Source organism: Aethalodelphis obliquidens, unplaced genomic scaffold, assembly GCF_003676395.1.
Source record: "Aethalodelphis obliquidens isolate GAN/ISIS:26980383/991018 unplaced genomic scaffold, ASM367639v1 scaffold27, whole genome shotgun sequence".
NCBI classification, from domain to species: domain Eukaryota; kingdom Metazoa; phylum Chordata; class Mammalia; order Artiodactyla; family Delphinidae; genus Aethalodelphis; species Aethalodelphis obliquidens.
The window spans coordinates 14,090,553-14,110,202 of NW_020837971.1; the positions used below are offsets into that span (position 1 = coordinate 14,090,553).

Sequence of the window (19,650 nt, forward strand, 5' to 3'; positions counted from 1 at the left end):
TCACTAGAGAGTGTGGGGAAAAAAGCAGGAGGTACCACCAGAGTTTGTGCAAGACTCTCCCAGCAGATCTTCACAGGAGGAAAGAGGGTAGGAGAAAAAACTGGCATGTGGGCATGTACATATCAGGGCCAGGATGTTTTCGTAGATGCCTCTTCTAAGGAAAAAAACCATGAACAAACCTCAACTTTCCATAACCGTGGGATGTTAGGAGGCATCTGAAAGATCATTTAATCCAATGATTTTACTTCACAGATGAAAACAAGGAGACCCAGAGAGGTCAGGGCCCGTGTTCAAGGACCCAGTGGATCTGTGGCAGAGCTGAGATGGAAATGAGTGAGGCCCACATTTATTGTGAAAACAGCTTATACAGAGGCTCATCCGAAGCCAATCGAGTTAGGTTGGAATCGAGTTAGGTTGGCATTTTCAGGAATTACACTTTGAAACCCGGAAAAAAAGCATTATCATGGGCTAATGTCACCAACATTCTATTGGGTGGAGAGGAGGAATGCTCAGAGGCGATTACTCAGCAAAGCTGTAATCCAGTCCTACTTGTAAGGGATGTTTCATTCTGTTACACAGGAAGTATTCCAACAGCTGTGTTTTGGCTCCCTGGGGGATCTGTTTTCAGAGCCCACTCCAAGGAGGAAGGGCCTCTTGTAGCCAAAAGAGGTTTAATTCCCATCTTCCAAACAAATCCTCCCCGTGTAAAGAAGCACCGTGATCCCGCAGAGTGGATGCATTTATTTGCCGAAGAGAACACAGACTCTCACAGAAAGACTGGGCCCCGCAGTACGCAGCCATTCCAACTGACACCAAGAGCTCAGTTCGAACCAGGACCAGCAAGAAGATAAAGGATCCCAAGAAACCGGAACCAGGCCCTGGCCACACGGCTCGGGACCTTCCCCAGTTCCTTAAGGAAGAGCTTCTGTGTCTATACGGGCATTCACACTGCATATAATTTTCATCACAGATTGCATGTTCAGTCATCTCTGAAAAACTCTTTGGTCCTCTTTCGGGAAGTTTCAAGTCAAAACCACTTCCAGGCACATTGTCAACAAATGGAGGTTCCCTGTTAGGTACAGCACACCCTACCTGCGTGTCAGAGTCAAGTTTCTCATGGGTTAAAAAATGGTTCAAAACAGGTGAACAGACCCCTTAGAGAATTCTGTTCTTAAGACAGCTGAAGTTTTTCTGGCGGTATCGCAATGCTTTCACAATACCTATCATGAAGGCATAGTTCATTAAAGAATCAAATATTTAAACTATATTAGTAGAGGTTAAAAAACCGTAATTCGTAAGTCTGTTCACTGCCCATCTCTGTCTCAGTCATAAATTGTACTTCAGAAAACATATACGCACAAGAAAATATAACGGCTATGATTAGGATATCTGCATAATTTTCATTATTGTTGTTCGTTATTTCTACACAGACATGCATTTTGTACAAAATAATTATGAAATTCCAGATGTAGATTTAACTTGAATGGAGCTAGCGGGCTCCCTCCCACCCGGCCCAGGACAATTTATGTTACTGAATTCGCCATGAGTATATGAACCTGAACTGTCCTCTTTCAAGAGCCTGAGTCACGGTGAAGGGACTAGTACCCTCCTTCCGTGAGTTTCAAGCTAGCGATGATTCAACAGCAGCTATGTTTTTATTTTTTTCATATAATGTATTTATTTATTTTACATCTTTATTGGAGTATAATTGCTTTACAATGGTGTGTTAGTTTCTGCTTTATAACAAAGTGAATCAGTTATACATATACATATATCCCCATATCTCTTCCCTCTTACGTCTCCCTCCCACCCTCCCTATCCCACCCCTCCAGGCGGTCACAAAGCACTGAGCTGATCTCCCTGTGCCATGCGGCTGCTTCCCACTAGCTATCTACCTTACGTTTGGTAGTGTATATATGTCCATGCCTCTCTCTCGCTTTGTCACAGCTTACCCTTCCCCCTCCCCATATCCTCAAGCCCATGCTCTAGTAGGTCTGTGTCTATGTTTTTAAACCAGAATGAAGCACTACTCTCTCGCTAATGAGGTTACAAAATGTCTTTAGGTCTCCGTGTTAGGGGCACTTACAAGCACTCTGCTTAGCAGAGGTCCACGGCACTTGGAAGCTGTGGACTAATCACCCAGGCCGGAATCAAATGGGCTGGAAGAATTCGGAGACTTGGCTCCGAGGAATGTAATTCATGCAGAAAAGCGCTATCAGAGCGAGGCCAGGGAACCTCGTGGGAAAAAAGCAAAATAAACAGTTCAACAAAGAAAACAAAGACGGGCCAATAGCCTTTTCTAAAGCTTGAGTACACTGAGACTTCAGTGGGGTCCCCCAGACAAAGACCTCATCAAAGAACACCCTTGCAAAGCAAACACACCCTGAAGGACGTTTCCCTCCTGCACTGGGGGAGAAGGGACCAGACTCTAGTTTTCTGTCTTTCCAATTCAACTTCCTCTCACCTTCCTCCTCCCAGCAAACAAAGAAACACCAAACAACAATAATCAAAATAACGGAACAGTCCTATGTTTGTCTGGGTCCAAAGATGGGGGGAGGTGGGGAAGTCCAGCCAAATTAAAAATGGTGCAGTGTAATTTCTGACTGTGTTTCAGGTCACGGGAAGGCCCTCACCAGTGTACGACCTGTCTTGGTCAGAGACACACAGCCTGCTCTGCACACCCCAGAGATGGAGAGAGACTCATGAAGGGCTCAAGGACTTTCACTTTGAAAAGTCTCACAAGCAGCAAGGGACATCACCACCCGGGTGCGGGTGCCTGTCGACTTGGAGAGAATCCCTCCATAGAGCTCAGCGCAGCCTTAGGCCTGAGGTTGGGCCTCTGCTTTCAGCAACCCCCATACCCCCGATTCCCTGACATCTGGCAAACTCTTGAATTGGACTCTTCTTCACTCCATCCAGTAACTATTGATACATGTATCTCAGCAGCCCTGAAATCCAAAGTCTGAGTGACCAGATTTTGATCATTAAAACAAGATTAAAATACTTCAGGCTGACTTTCTTTTCTCCTCTTGACTACTTCCATGAAGAAGAGATCATGCAGTCTTTTATCAGCTAAGCTCCAGGACAGGCTGAGATGACCACGAGAAAAATGGACAGACGTCAGCACCGTGTATGTGTGTGTGTGCGCTTATATGTGTATGTGAGCATGTAAATATATATATATATATATATATATACATAGTGTGTGTATATATGTATATGAATACATATGTGTGTGTGCTTATATGTGTATGTGAGCATGTAAATATACACAGTGTGTGTATATATGTATATGAATATATATGTGTGTGCTTATATGTGTATGTGAGCATGTAAATATATATATAGTGTGTGTGTATATATGTATACAAATATATATATGTGTGTGTGTGCTTATATGTGTATGTGAATATATATAGTGTGTGTGTATATATGTATATGAATATATATATCTGTGTGTTTTGGGGGTGTATATGTGTATCTGTGTTTATACATGTATGTGAGTGTGTGTGTATATATATAGTGTGTGTGTATATATGTATATGAATATATATGTGTGTGTGTGTTTTGGGGGTGTATATGTGTGTCTGTGTTTATACATGTATGTGAGTGTGTATATATATAGTGTGTGTATATATGTATATGAATATATATATATATGTGTGTGTGTTTTGGGGGTGTATGTGTGTGTGTTTATATATGTATGTGAGTGTGTGTATATATATATATATATAGTGTGTGTGTGTATATATGTATGTGAGTATACATATGTGTGTGTGTGTGCATAGTGAAATAACAGAAAACGCCTACGTTAAAGAAACTGAAAATGTTAATATTAACACAATCTCATATAATCCTAATTTTCATGTGTTATATCCCAGGTAAATACAGTAGGAAAAACCTTTAAAAATCAGAGACCTCTTTAGAAGTCTGACTGCCTTTTGTCCTGATTTAACCTTTGAATCTGTTTCTGAAAACTTTCACGGGTGTGCACAGTTTATGTTGAAAACCATGTATGCTAGGAAGATGGGGATTTTGCTCATGGGGGAGTCACAGATCTCTTTGAACAGAGGCAAGAGCGTTTTAGGAAGCTAGCAAGGCTTTCTTTGGACCCTGTCTTCAAAATGTGAATCATATTCAAGCAACAGGTTTGGAGGTTTGTTTTGCAAATCATTGGGCAGGTCATTTAACCGTCAGTACATCTCTTTTCCCACCTGACATAATAAAGATACTGTTCACTTCTGGTGAGCTTGGCAATATTTGAATACTATTTGAATGTATTTGGAAGATGGTGATTCTCTAGTTAGTGCTAAACTCATTCTAGGTAGTAGAAGACACACATGAACCTTGTCAGGCCCTGGGAATTATTTAATGCACTGAGTTAATATAACTCCCTCAGGCAGAAGCTCTTACTACTTAGGAATGACTGGGGCCTGGGGGGTGGGTGGGCGGTGTCAGGTTCCTTAGGAACTATTCACAGGTACCCACTAGCAACCAGCGCTGAGGGACCCTCACAGGTGAACTTGTAAAAGAATGCCTTCAACTGCCTGCCGCTCATTCATTTTGGTATTAATGAATTAGATTTTCAGATGGAGGCTAAGTTCCTATTTCCTATAACAGTCCCAATGGCAAAATTTTTAATGAAATTATAATCTCTCTGTAGTTGGATAAGAAAGTTTTAAATATCTATAACTCATAAACATGTGGGATGTTTCATTACCCAGAAAATTAGTGGTTGAATATTAGAAAATCTATAGCTTTGGATTAGAGATCCTTATTTTTTTTCTTTACTGGAAAGGTACAGTCAGCCCTCTGTATCTGGGGTTTCACATCCATGGGTTTCAACCAACCGTGGATAGAAAATATTTGGGGAAAAAAAATTTCTGTAAAGTTCCAGAAAGCAAAACTTGGAAACTGCAGCATGCTGGCAACTGTTTATGTTAACACTTACACTGTATTAGGTATTATAAGTAATCTAGAGATGACGTGAAGTTTATGGGAGGATGTGCATAGGTTATGCTAATACCATATCATTTTATATAAGGGGCTTAAGCATCCTTAGATTTTGGTATCCAGCGGGGGTCCTGGAACCAATTCCCCACGGATACAAAGGGAGGACTGTACTCTCATGCCCTAAGGCAGTTCCTGCCACTTCCTACCCTTCTGAGTTCAATTTCCCTAGCTGTGTGGAGGGAGAGAGAGAGAGACAGGGAGACAAACAGAGACCGTGGGAGAGGAGAGATGGAGGTGAAGGGTATAGATCTCTCATTACACTTGACGTTTATCAACACCAGTGTTACAAACATTGATACAGTGTCACCAGTTCCGCTGGGTTAAAGCAGGAGGTGAACATGGGACCAATGCACCATTTAACTGGTTAATTTTTACTGCAATGTCACGATGCCCATTACCGTTCCGATATGCCTCTGACAAAGATCACATCGGAACTAAAAATGGTCCATATATTTATTTCAAATTTATTTTCAATACTGTTATCTAATGCATGTTCTGCAACACATCACTACCCTTGGACTCAGAGGATGAGTCTGAAAACAGACTTTCCTCTTGCTCTTTCCTTTTAGTATGCTTAGCTGGCTAGGATCACCAAAGATGCAAAAATCTAGCTAATTTGTTACTTAGAATTCAAAAAGTTAGCAGGCAGGTCCTGGAAACAAATCTGCGAACATTGTATTTTTTTTTTTTTTTTTTTTTTCTGTATGAATTTCACTGGGGGCAGGGGTGGAGATGCAGCAATAACAAAAAGAAATGAGTGACAGGCAGCCCTGTGTCCCCAGCCTTTGTTCCCCTGGGGAAGGGTCTGAAATGAACTCAGCCTGCTGAGCGGCTATAGGAAATGGCATGTCTTTGTTTAGGTTTGGAAAAAGCAGGTTCTGTTACCTAAGTGAGGGAGGGATGGCCACAGAGGAAGAGCTGCAGGCAGCTTGGGTTTGGGTGGTATTTATCACCTAAAAACTAACCGGAAAGTGCCTTCCCATTGGGACAAATTCTGTGAAAGTTCAATTTTCTCCAATGCATACTTTGAAAACTAAATACAACGATGGCAGTAAATTTCTGTTTTCTTTGAAGCCAGGCTTAACATGAGTGGAAGCATTGTACACAAAGAAAAAAGTCTGTTACAGTCTAGTGCCCCCCAGGCCCCTGCAACAGGCTGGACGGCAGGCTCTATAGAGCTGGCAGCTTCTGGTTCAGTGGCCGTGAATACCTTCAGTCAATATCTGCTCCCGGCCGGACTGCTGAGCCCAGCACAAAGAACACAGGAATTTATCCAAGAAGCTGGCTCTCAGACTCTCTGAATATGCACTATAATTAGGGCCTGCTTTCTCTGTAACCAATGACCGAATTCAATATTTCAGTCATTAGAAATACTGTAAGACAAAACTATTCTACATAGGATGGATAAACAACAAGGTCCTACTGTAGAGCACAGGGAACTATATTCAATATCCTGAGATCATAATGGAAAAGAATATGAAAAAGAATGCATATATATGTACAACTGAACCACTTTGCTGTACAGCAGAAATTAACACACTGTACATCAACTATACTTCAATAATTTTTTTTAAAGAAAGGACTATTGCAAAACAGAAAAAAGTAGTATGCCCTTGGAGTACCATTTATTTTCCTCATGTTCATTTCTTAATGCAAAGTAAAGTGTGGGTGGGTTCATCTGCATTGATACCGCCAGCTCATCAAAATTTTTAAAGTTTAGGAATTGAAACTCACCAATATTTTCATACTTAGACTGGGAACTGTGGATGTACGTGGTCTACGGTAGTGCTTGAAAATGAGGCAGACTTTACATTTTTTCAGTTGATCATAAGAAATGATACCCAAACAATAAGACTTATTTTCTTTTTTGTGAACTGATACGATATGCAACAAGAAATGTTGGGAATAGCAGTGGGAAAGCCTGAAAGTCGAAAATATGGTGCATGGCATCACTTATAAAAAAAAGAAAAATAAGGCAGAGAAAGCGGGTAGTGAGGCTAGAAAGGGGGTGTTATTTTAGATCAGGCCTTGGGAAAGTTTGTATTTTAGACTTTGCGGGCCATGTCTTTTATCCCAGCCGCTCATCTCTGCCCTTGATTGCTAAAGCTGCCATAGACAATAGTAAGTAAGCGGCAGTCACTAGATTCCAATAAGACAAGCCATGGGCCGAATTTGGCTCACAGGCCATAGTTTGTCAATCCCTGTTCATTAGATGGTTCTTCATTGAAGACCTCTCTGATGAGGAGATGCCTGTGCAGGGAATTGTATGAAGTAAGGGAGCAAGCCATGGACATCTTAGGGAAGAAGGTTCCAGGCAGATACACGTTATGATCTCATCCAACATGGCTTACATTTTATAGGGTACACGGCTGTAATCGCTGATCATTATTTATCCATGTTTTCATATGGTCTTCTCAAATGCTACTGTTTTTTTTCAATATTCTACCAAGTGGATGAATCACAATTCACCCAATACTCCATGTAGCTGGATATATAAATGTCCAGCTGTTGGGGGTTACAAGTTCTACAGTAGCAAACCTTGATGTGTATCTAATTCTGTTTTGTTTTGCTACAGACAAGGCTTCTTCCAGCTCTTCTCCTCACTGCCATGTTCCTATCTTAGAATTCTGCAGAAGACGATGACAGCCAGTGACACTGAAAATTTCCTATCAGGTATTGTTAGAACTATTTGGGCTCATCCAGTAAGTATAAACTAGAGCACCAAAGGCCCCAGTGTTCGCTTTCATGAGCAGAGGATGAAAGTCAAGTGCAAGGAGTGTAGTGTTTGATGTCTAGGTTTAAATAATGGTACAACCATTAACTTCTCTGTGTCAAGGTTTCCATATCTTGGAAAGGAGGCTAGTGATAATAACTCCATCCTAGGGCTGAATACTCTAAGTACTACGTGAGATAGTTTTGTAAAGTTTCTAAAATTGTGCCCATAGTAAGTAGTCAAAAATGTCAGTTATGGGGGCTTCCCTGGTGGCGCAGTGGTTGAGGGTCCGCCTGCCGATGCAGGGGACACGGGTTCGTGCCCCGGTCCGGGGAGATCCCACATGCCGCGGAGCGGCTGGGCCCGTGAGCCATGGCCGCTGAGGCTGCGCGTCCGGAGCCTGTGCTCCGCAACGGGAGAGGCCACGGCAGTGAGAGGCCCGCGTACCGCAAAAAAAAAAAAAAGTCAGTTATGGCCATTATTGTATTTTTTATGTGAATGGTCTTGTCATTTCTTTTTCCCCCTTATATTTGGAATTTTGGTATTCATATTACATTATCAATTAAAGATTGATAATTTCATTAATTTTATTTCCACGTGAGGGGCCTGAGAAGCAGCCATTAAGTTCAATGGTACCTAGTCACATAAGGTGACCTCAGACCTTCACAACCAGTAACTAATTTAATATCAGGGAATTCACTTGGCAGTGGAGAGCATCTGACACTGCAGTAGGTATTTATATTAACATCATCTTCAGAAGGAGTCAAGTTTTTGATTTTGAGTCCTCAGTGTGCTAGCTTTGTTGGCATGAGGTGACACGCTCTACCAAAGTAAACCAAGAAAAACAAAAGAAAGAGGATGGCAGTCATCCTGCACTGGCCTAAAAAAGGAGAGCCCATTATCACCATGGAAAACAATATTTATCCAGGAGCCACTCTGCAAAGGCACGGGCTCAGCCTAGCAAATGCAAAGACATACACAGGTGGTCTGTGCCCCCAAGAGATGTGATTATAACCTAGTTCATTTTCTTTTCTTCTCTTTTCTCTTCTTTTTTCTTTTCTTATTTTGGAGGGTGGAGGTGAGTATTACAAAACGTTAGCTACAGTATTTGCTGTATAGGCCTACCTGGGAGATATTATGGGTCCCAGATCATAATAAAGGAAATAATAATCATAATAAAGGAAATAAAGCGCATCACATGAATTTTTGGTTTCCTAGTGCACATAAAAGTTACGTTTCCAGTATAATGTAGTCTATTCCGTGTGCAATAGCATTATGTCTAAGAAAAAGCCAATGTGCATGGCTTCATTAAAAAATATTTTATTGCTAAAAAATGCTAACTATCAGTGAGCAAATGCCGTTGGAAAGATGTATCCATAGACTTGCTCAGTACAGGGTTTCCAGAAGCCTCCAATGTGTAAAAAAATTAAATACCTGCAAAGCACAATAAAAAAAGGCATGCCCGAAATCTGATATGTCATCACACTTTATCAGTCTCAATAACGTTTACGGTAGAGCACAAACACGGGGGAAAAGGACTTGCCTGTGTTAATTTTAAATTGTACTATTAAAATATTCCAAACAAGTTATGCCCCAAATACAAACACAAGGTTTTGCTCAATCTCTACATTTTTACTGGAGGCTTTCCCTGTGAATGAAAATAATGAAATCACTATTACGTATTATGAGCCCATCACCAAGTTTTAAGTAGATGGCTAGGTTGAAGGCTGCTTTTGAATGATTATTAGATGAATTCCCACTAAGCAACTCACACAAGGTGCTGAATCCAGGGAGGGAGGAGAGGACGGAGGGAAACTGAGTAGTAGTTCTGGTCATCCACTTCCACTTTCTTTCTCTAAGCTTTTACCATAATACTCTATTTTTCCTAGCGCTTCCTCTGTCTGGAAAGAAATGTATTTATTCTTACTCCAAACTTGCTACTGGTCTCCCCGCTCGGAACCCTAAAAGGCAGTCATAACCATGGTGGCGGCGGGGGGAGCCTCATTTATTTCCAAATCCCTCTCTCTCCCAGCTCATATTAATGATCTACCGTGTCCTGTCATCTCCCCAGGGGCCAGGAAGTGGACCACTTTTAGTGGGAGAAGCAGCTCTTCACACTTTGGTGAAATAATTCCAGTGAGTCAGGCAGCCTTGGAAAGAGGCACGTTGACTCAACTCAGAGAAGAAAGAGCTGCTGAGTAGAAGAGAACATGAGTACTCCTTTCCCCCAGGAGAGAAGAGATGAAGCTGATTTTGTAAAATGAATTAGTTAAGTGGATGGTGAAGTGCGACAGACTGTCAGAGTGCTGGCTTGGGATGCAGCGCTGCTCGCATCCACAGCACGAGACAAGGGTAGCTCTCAGCTCCATTGTCAAGATCTGTGGGGCTCGAATTATTGTAATCAATTAGGAACTGAGGCTGATCCTGCTTTTAAAAATGAATTGCCAAGCTCAGCAGAAGCAGACGGACAGTCCGCAATTCATATTGGTCCATAAATGGGGAAACTTGGGCTCAAAAAACCTGTATGGAAAAGATCGATATTTTGGGGACTTTCCTGGCGGTCCAGTGGTTAAGACTCTGTGCTTCCACTGCATGGGGGCACGGGTTCGATCCCTGGTCAGGGAACTAAGATCCTGCGCGTCGTGCAGTGCGGCCAAAAGACAAAACAAAACAAACAAAAAAATTACTTTCAAAAGTAAGCGTGCTTAAATGCATTCTAACACTAAAGCAAAGAAAAAAAAAGCACACACTCAAAATGCAAGAGAAAGAGCGCTTTCTTCATTAATGTGAAAGTAGTCACTTGAAGATACAACTGTTTCTAGTGGAGAGGGATGTAATATTCCCATTGTCTAAATTTCCAAGTAGAATTTTATTTTATTTTTAAAATTTATTTTATTTTTTTCAACATCTTTATTGAAGTATAATTGCTTTACAATTGTGTGTGAGTTTCTGCTTTATAACAAGGTGAATCAGCTATACGTATACATACATCCCCATATCTCCTCCCTCTTGCGTATACATATATCCCCATATCTCCTCCCTCTTGCGTATACATATATCCCCATATCTCCTCCCTCTTGCCTATCCCACCCTCCCTATCCCACCCCTCTAGGTGGTCACAAAGCACCGAGCTGATCTCCCTGTGCTATGCGGCTGCTTCCCACTAGCTAGCTATTTTACATTTGGTAGTGTATATATGTCCATGCCACTCTCTCACTTCGTCCCAGCTTACCCTTCCCCCTCCCCGTGTCCTCAAGTCCATTCTCTATGTCTGCGTCTCCAAGTGGAATTTTAAAACAAGTAGTAATCCTTAGCCTAGAGAACACCGTCAATTTCCGTAGGTTACAACGATAGCTCCTGGAGTTATGCAACCCCACAGCCCTGATGGAAACAGTGCAGAGCAGGAAGCAGAGAGAAGACCAAGAAGTAGAAACAACCACATGAAATTTCTGCCTTGACCACGTGGCTACAGGTTCAGGTTCTATCATTAACGCTGCAAACGATCTCAGCAACGTAATAAAATATACTCATTGATATTTTTCTAAAACACTGTACTTTTTTCTACATGGCTTAATAAAACATGGACTCTGTGGGCAAAGCAAATGATTTGAGAGAGAACAAGACACTCCAATTAGCTGTTGAACGTAAGTTCTGGTGAATTCCGGGGAGAATAACTTTCAGAAGAAAAGGGAAAATTCCCCATATCCAGTGTTTCTTAATTTTCAAACTACTTGAATTAAATAAACATAAGGCAGGAATCATACATTTTTCTGACAACCTTTACATGACAACTCAGGGAAAGATGACACTGACGTTCCACGTCCCCCTTAGAAATCCCACATCTGAATTCATGATTTCGAGTTAAGAAAGGAAATCCTAATACATTCTAACATTATTTCCAGTACTGTATTTGTAACAATTTAAATGTCTATACTCTGTCTAACACTGCCTGACCATACACTCTGGAGAACACTGTGACAGTAAATCGGGTAAGCTAAAGGCATTCCATTTAACAAACTGGGCTCTTTAACACACACTGACGCATTTCCGTACATATTTATAAGGCTTGGTGGTTATTATTAGGCTGTAATTGCAGTTGTTCTAACACCTAATAAGCCATGGTTGGAAAAACAAAGGCAGGTTAATTTGTGATTTCCTGTACTCATTCAGAGGCAAATTAAGTGTCAAACAGCTAATACAGAACATATTTCATTTTCTGAGATTCTAATTTAATTCTGCGCCATATCATTGACGCCTTAATACAGGCTGGTTTATCTAAAAAGAGGAGCAATTTACAAACCTCTTTCAATAGAATCATTAATGATAGGATACGATAGCATAATTATCGCAGTGTCTGCCATCCTTCTAAACAGAGACCTGTTGGCATTTCCACCATCAACACACATCCTGTTTCAGGAGACTTACAATTTAATTGTTGAAGTTGACACCACAAGAACAATCCTGTGCACGAAACAATGAGAATATCCCCAGATGTTGTCTACTTATAATTAAAAATATTTATTCTGAAAACTCCGTAAGCTCACTTGATCTCATTTTCTAGAAGCTAATTATAAAACAAGCATTTTGGAATTCAACTTCTAGATAAAATCATTTTATTTTTCCAGGCTACTGCTTTAGCCCCTTGGCAAAGATGCGCTTTTAAGATTTTAGTAACCAAGCTATATTTGCCTAGATTACCCTCCACGCCTAAAATGACCTTGAAGGTCTACTGAGCATGCTTTACTAAGTGCCTGGCCGAGGGTTAGGCAATGCCTGCAATCTAGCAGGGGCAGTGACCGCTAAACAATAACTGACCAGGCAAGAGGATTTGTCTGCGATAAAGGCACACAAGGTTCTCTGAGGAACAGCCTCTGGGACAGCCAGCAGAAGTGATTTTGAATTAGGCCTTGAGGCTGAGGAGTTTGACCAGTGTTTGCCAAGCAGGGAGGGGAGATCACTGAGGGTGATACAGACAGAATGTCACATTATAAGGCACAGAGGTGAGACTGACCCTAGCTTCCCAGAGCCTACTCCAAAAGCTCAGTGTCTCCACCCAGGACTCCGCTATGCCGAGCAGTCCCAGGAGACCACAAAACACGTGCTCAGCACGCCCTGTGCCCAGCAATGACGCTCCCCTAGCACCTCCAGAGCGTGTGTTGGGAGGCTCAGGACTATCTACAAGCCGTACATCATGAATCTTTGGTAACTAAACATTTAGGCAGCTAGAGAACAATTTAGTCAATTGCTCCAAAATTATCCTAAAGCTTGGCTGAAAAAGCAGGAAGGACGACCATCCCTCGGTATCTGAAGGGCACGGGTTCCACAGCCCTCACGGATACCAAAATCCGTGGATCCTCAAATCCCTTATATTAAATGGCATAGTGTTTGCGTGTAACCTATGAACATCCTCCTGGATACTTTAAATCACCTCTAGATTACTTATAATACCTAATACAATGGAAATGCTCTGAAAATAGTTGCCAGTGTGCTGCAAATTTGAGTTCTGCTTTTTGGAACTTTCTGGAATTTTCTTCTCCAATATTTTCAATCCAAGGTTGGTTGAACCCTCAGATGCAGAACCGGAAGACACAAAGGGTTGACTATATTAAAATCTATAAAAATCCCTGCTCAGCAGTCCTGTAGAAAATGCAGCCCTCTCCCCTAGGATTCTCCAAACTTGACCTGCCTTATCCTGTGGTGTTTTTATCTCTAGCGAGCTAATTCTTTGGATACAGCAATTAGGGCCTAGAACATACAGTGTGATCTATACGAGGGCTTGCTGTTCTTACATTCTGCCAAAGAACCAAGACTTGAGATTTTTACTGATAAATTCATATTTGAATTGAATTACAAGGCAAACCATAATGAATGCAGAGGAACTAGTTTATTCTATCATATAAACTCACTTTTTGAAATTTCTCTATAAGATGAACTTTTAAGAGTGAAGCACTCTGAAATCCCATAGAAAGTCTGATTTAAATTACTTCAGCACTTCAGAGACTGGAGTCTGGGAGAAATCATCTGCATCTCCCAGGCCCGGTGGGCCCTTGCTGGCTCTGTACCACACGGCAGATCCTCGTCTGAGACCCTTGTGGTCCCATCTGTACTGCAAAACTTTGGTAGAACAGGATGAATTCCATAGCAGGTTTCGGCCTGAAATTATAATTTCCTTCCCTTTGTATTAGGGGGCTTTCAATTGGCATCTTGGTTTTATTTGAGTGTATTTTTAGCAGGCTTTAGAAGCCTGTAAATACTTACTTGTGTTCTGGTGAAAAGTTGAAAAATAAAGTCACAAGTTTCTGCATTCTCTCTCCCTAAATATCCACTTCTCCTTTAATGCTTATAGAAATCTGAACACAGATTTATGACTTACCTCCAGGCAAATCTGCTCTGAAATTACAATTCAGTAATGGGAGATAGATCCAGAAAACTGTGGATAAAATATTATATGTGTACTTGGGCATATAGTTAGGGTTGTTAATATCAATTAATTCTGTTCACAGAGGAGGACTTGTTTTAAAACAACTTCATTTTTCTTTGGCGTATATGTAATTACACAGCTGTAACTAAGAGCCATGGAGATGCAATCTACCATACAAATAACTAGCAGTATTCTTCAAAGTATTGTTTGGGCTTTTCTAACTTCACTGTCTCAGAATGAAGGGTGATTACCAGATATGACTAAATGGAAAATCAAGGCCATTCATAACGGTCAGTGGCTCCCGAAGACTGACTTCCCTTGTTAATAGTATATACCAGTTTTCTGGACAATACTGCAAACGAAGACCATTTTAGTTTAGGTGAGGGCTATCCTGACTACCTGATCATCTTTCCCCCCTAACCTGAGTAAGATCACGTTAATTTCCAGGATATTTTCTTCTTCCTTTTTTTCTTTTTTAATTTTTATTTTATAGTGGAGTCTAGTTAATTAACAACGTTGTGTTAGTTTCAGGAGTACAGCAAAGTGATTCAGTTATACATATACATGTACCTATTCTTTTTAAAATTCTTTTCCCATTTAGGTTATTACAGAATATTGAGCAGAGTTCTCTGCGCTATACAGTAGGTCCTTGTTGGTTATCTGTTTTAAATATAGGAGCGTGTATATGTCAATCCCAAACTCCCAATTTATCCCTCCCCTGCACCTTTCCCCTTTGGTAAGCATAAGTTTGTTTCCTAGGTCTGTGAGTCTGTTTCTGTCTCGTAAATAAGTTCATTTGTATCATTTTTTTTAGCCTCATATATGATATCTGGCTTTTCTTCTTCCTTTTCTAATGTATGTTATCACCCCCATTCTCTCCTTTTATCTTTGTGTAAACTATGTGCTCGATCACATTTGCCATTTTGTTTGGGTGACGTTCCCATCAATCAAGTGACCGTTGGTGTACACACCACAGGGGCTATGAAAATTTACCATGAACATTTCATTACGATGCATCCTCATCCCTGGAACAGGACCTTCCCGTAACAGAAAATTGGAGCATGAAAAACTTCACACCCGCTCTCGACCAAATACACATCCTGAGTGGTAACCTTCCCTTAGGCCCAATTTTTTAATTTAGTATTTACAGCCCACGGAACACATGTCAGCAAAACTATATAAGAAATACCTGCCAGCCACCTAGTGTGACAGACATTCTTCAGGAAGCAGCGGGGATTTGCTTCAGTGAGTCCAGGAACATACAGGCTTGCTGTATTTCAAAAGTAAATCTTAGACTTCTATCACATCTTCAAAGACCAGTAGCTGTGCTGGTAACAAAAATCCTGAGATGGTGAAAGCCAGAATTTTGTGCTGTTTCTTTGACGGGTAAAGTTGTAATACTTACACGTGCAATGGAGGGATCGGAGACGGATCGTAATGGTAACGGCCCTCGTGGTGTCTTGCATCGATTGGTACGGGAGGATGGAATGCAGGAAAGAGATGAGGAGGGTCTGAAAAAGAAAGAAAGTACAGCCTGTATAAATGGAACCCTCTGAAATGGAATGCCAATCCATGAAACCACACTGCTAACACAGTCTTCACAACTGATGCCGAATCTACCTGAAGAATGTGTGGAAGAATTCTTTACAGCTCAGAACCAGGCAGATACTAATACCAGCACCCGAGGCAGTAAAGCCTCTGGATGCAACTTGGACGCAAGCAGGAAAGCAAGAAAGAGAAACAACACGTGCTTCTACCCTGCGAGAGGCCGGCCAGAGGGCGAGGGCCGCCACAAAGCCAAGAGGAACAGACTCCAAGACGATTTTTTATTTTTAATTTTTATTGTTGGCCTCGCCACGCGGCTTGTGGGATCGTAGCTCCCCAGCCAGGGATTGAACCCCAGGCCCTCGGCAGGGAAAGCACAGAGTCCTAACCACTGGACCGCCAGGGAATTCCCCACTTTTTAATTTTAAAATGACACTGTCAAGAGAGTTTCAGACAAAGACGTAATATCACTACTAGCTTTCATTTCTCCCATACCCATGATGCTTTGTAAGGAAAAGAGTCATGTTCAAAAGTCCCTGCTAGGACAGGAGTAAAGACGCAGATGTAGAAAATGGACTTGAGGACACAGGGAGGGGGAAGGGTAAGCTGGGACGAAGTGAGAGAGTGGCGTGGACATATATACACTACCAAATGTAAAACAGATAGCTGGTGGGAAGCGGCCGCGTAGCACAGGGAGATCAGCTCGGTGTTTTGTGACCACCTACAGGGGTGGGATAGGGAGGGTGGGAGGGAGACGCAAGAGGGAGGAGATATGGGGACATATGTATACGTATAGCTGACTCACTATCTTATAAAGCAGAAACTAACACACCACTGTAAAGCAATTATACTCCAATAAAGATGTTAAATAAAAAAACGAAAGTCCGTGCGAGAATCCATGGCACGTGTACACACACACACACACACTTTTTTTTGTTTGTTTTGTTTTGTTTTGCGGTACGCGGGCCTGTCACTGTTGTGGCCCCTCCCGTTGCGGAGCGCAGGCTCAGCGGCCACGGCTCACAGGCCCAGCCGCTCCGCGGCATGTGGGATCTTCCCGGACCGGGGCACGAACCCGCGTCCCCTGCATCGGCAGGCGGACTCCCAACCACTGCGCCACCAGGGAAGCCCCACACACACTTTTTAAAATTTTAAATGCATGCTCCCGCTCCATCTTGTTCTAGGTCAGGCCTCCGGAATCCCAACACAGGGGCAGCAAATGTATAGGCTGGCCAGAGAAATGCTACCTGGCCTGACAGAGGGGGGGTTTGGCGCACACTGAAGGTCCCTTCCCTGCAGCCCCAGCATTCCCCTGGGACCCACACCAGCCTCCCCTCCCGCTCTCAGCCATCACTGTTTTGGGGTTCTCGTGTATGCACGTACTTACAATAGTTCTCCACCTCCATTTACTTGCCCTGATCACCTCTGACAAATCTGAAAATAAGCTTTTTTTTCTAAATAGTAATTCACTGCAAGAACTGAAAATAGTTTTACCAGATTTTACCATGAGAAGCACCACCGAGACTAAAGTTTTTCCTGAGTTTCAAGAAGCAGTAAACAAATCCAAAATCAAGAGGTGAGCCTCCATGGCTCAGAGCCCGATAAGACAGCAAACATACAGGAACTCGGAACTCGTGCTGCAAATGCTACCCTCCACATGTGGTCGTCCTGGAAGCCGGCATGTCCCTATCATGTCGCTGCTGCTCAAGAAACACTCCCAGGAATTGACGTGTACACCAAACGTGCCTCAGAAGGGCTTTGAGCTTCTGCTAAAAGTTTGAAGATTTTGCCTAGTGTGGTAGGCGGCAAAGGCAATTCCAAATGACGCCCTGCAAAGCGACGGATGGAAAAAGTGACACAGAACCTCCACGCGGGGCAGGGGAGTGGGTGTATCAAACATAGATTAGGGTGTGACTGCACCTCCCACTGTGAACTTCCTTAAGTCCTGGGGGTGACCATTATACATGTGTTTGTTGAATTCAAGTGGTTTTCATTTTCCTCCCTACACATTTCTCTTTTTTCCGAATTTTCTTCAACAAGCATCTTTCAGAATGTAAACAAAAGAACTTAAAAAAAATAATTATGATATCTTACTTTCCTTTTTTGAGACTTTGCCCCTGTTGCCTTCCTTGGAGAATCTAAGAATATGGTTAGGAGAAAAAAATAAGAAAAACTATTAATGTACAGCATTACAGCACTGACAGCACTATGAAGGCACCCAAAGCCAAATTCCACCAGATTTAGAACCCAGAAGAAGAGGTTCTACAGCACTGAAAATGTCAATTACTCACTGTATTTTGTGCTTGTTATACGATAAAGCAGGGAGGGAGCGATACAAGGGAGAAAAGGAAGTATCTTAGTAATGTCTCATCACTGTCACCATGATATCATAACGTACAACGATGCTGCAAATTCAACAGGTGAGGGATGTGCTGACTGCCTGATCACACTTTATACATTTTATAAAGTCCATATGAAAAAATCATTTATATTTTAAATGCACCGCTTAGGATTTAATATGAGAGGATGTTGGAACTGGTTTTTTTGGTAACACCAATCTTGATAGTGTGTGTGCTAAGTTGAAAAGTTTACCCAGCAATGTCCTGCAGAGCCCAAATGTCCTATTTCATTTAACCATTTTGTTAGAAAATGATGTATCTTTCCTAAAACAACGTAAAAGTGAGTGGAGTAATCTTTTTCATGAGTTTGAAAGTCTGACACCTACTCAGTGAATGTTTCCTGATTTTAAATTTCGAACAGGCCCAAATGAATCATTGGCATTCGGGATCAGGTGGGCATGAGGTCACGGGGATCGGGGGTCAGGGAGATGGCGAGCACACCCAAGCCTAGTTCTTTGTCTTCTTCGCCTGTTAGTGGTCACTGCTGATTCGAACAAGGTTGTTTCCTGCAGACTTCAAACTTAACACGTGTCATGGGCTCTTGGAACCTGGAGGAATAAACCTACTAGAACTGGGTGTAAATTAAGCATTCATACCGTCTGACACACCTGCTAAGGTTTTTCCCACACATCATTTTACATGGCGGTTTTTGTTTTTGATTTTGTTTTTTTGCGGTACGCGGGCCTCTCACTGTTGTGGCCTCTCCCGTGGCGGAGCACAGGCTCCGGACGTGCAGGCTCAGCGGCCATGGCTCACGGGCCCAGCCGCCCCGCGGCATGTGGGATCTTCCCGGACCGGGGCACGAACCCGCGTCCCCTGCATCGGCAGGCGGACTCCCAACCACTGCACCACCAGGGAAGCCCTATATGGCGTTTTGAGGGACTTTGTGACAACCATGTCAGAGTTGGAAGATATTTTCACTTCTTTACTTCCTGGCTCTTGGCTGTATGCTGTGTGATTAAATTCTCTGCAACAGATAAGTGGGTGTTAACTGTATCTGCTCTTCTCTATGTGGGTGCAGCTGTGAATTAAGAAGAAGCACAAATCCAGATTTTTCATACACACCAGGGCTCAAAATGTGTGAATTGATTCTACATTCAATATATGCCTCATATATCCAGGAAATAACAGTCATTATTTTTTTATATGAGTATTTATAATAACATTGCAAAGATTACATGCATAGGGGGTGAAAACCAGGCACATAATTCAATAAAATCAAAAGCATGTACCCAAGCAGTATAAATCTTTACCCCAAGGAAAACTACAAGACTACTACAGATATTTAAAGGCATTGCCATCCTTTTATTCTTAAGAAATTAACAGGATTTAAATTCACTGTCGCTCTCACTCTCTCTCACCCTCTCTCTTTCTTTCAGAATGAGAGAGAAAATGACCAAGCATTGAAAAAATATTTAAGAGAAAAGGGTTAGGGTTAGGGTTAGGAATTCCTGGGGCATTTAGTAGTCATTTCTCACGTTGAGTGTGCTTTGTGAGTTTGAAAGTTAATTCTGAATGAAAGTATGCGATGCGTCTTGCGGCACTGTTTACTCGAAGTG

The 19,650-nt window shown here is 42.1% G+C and overlaps 1 protein-coding gene across 2 annotated transcripts in view; it reads right to left on the bottom strand.

Annotated features, from left to right (window-relative positions):
• Positions 1-19,650, bottom strand: part of GLI3 (GLI family zinc finger 3) — a 286,282-nt gene that overhangs the window by 102,017 nt on the left and 164,615 nt on the right. For both annotated transcript variants that reach the window (XM_027123980.1, XM_027123981.1), the window contains exon 4: positions 15,553-15,658. In XM_027123980.1, coding sequence (XP_026979781.1) covers positions 15,553-15,658 — 106 coding nt within the window. The remainder of the gene's footprint in view (positions 1-15,552; positions 15,659-19,650) is intronic.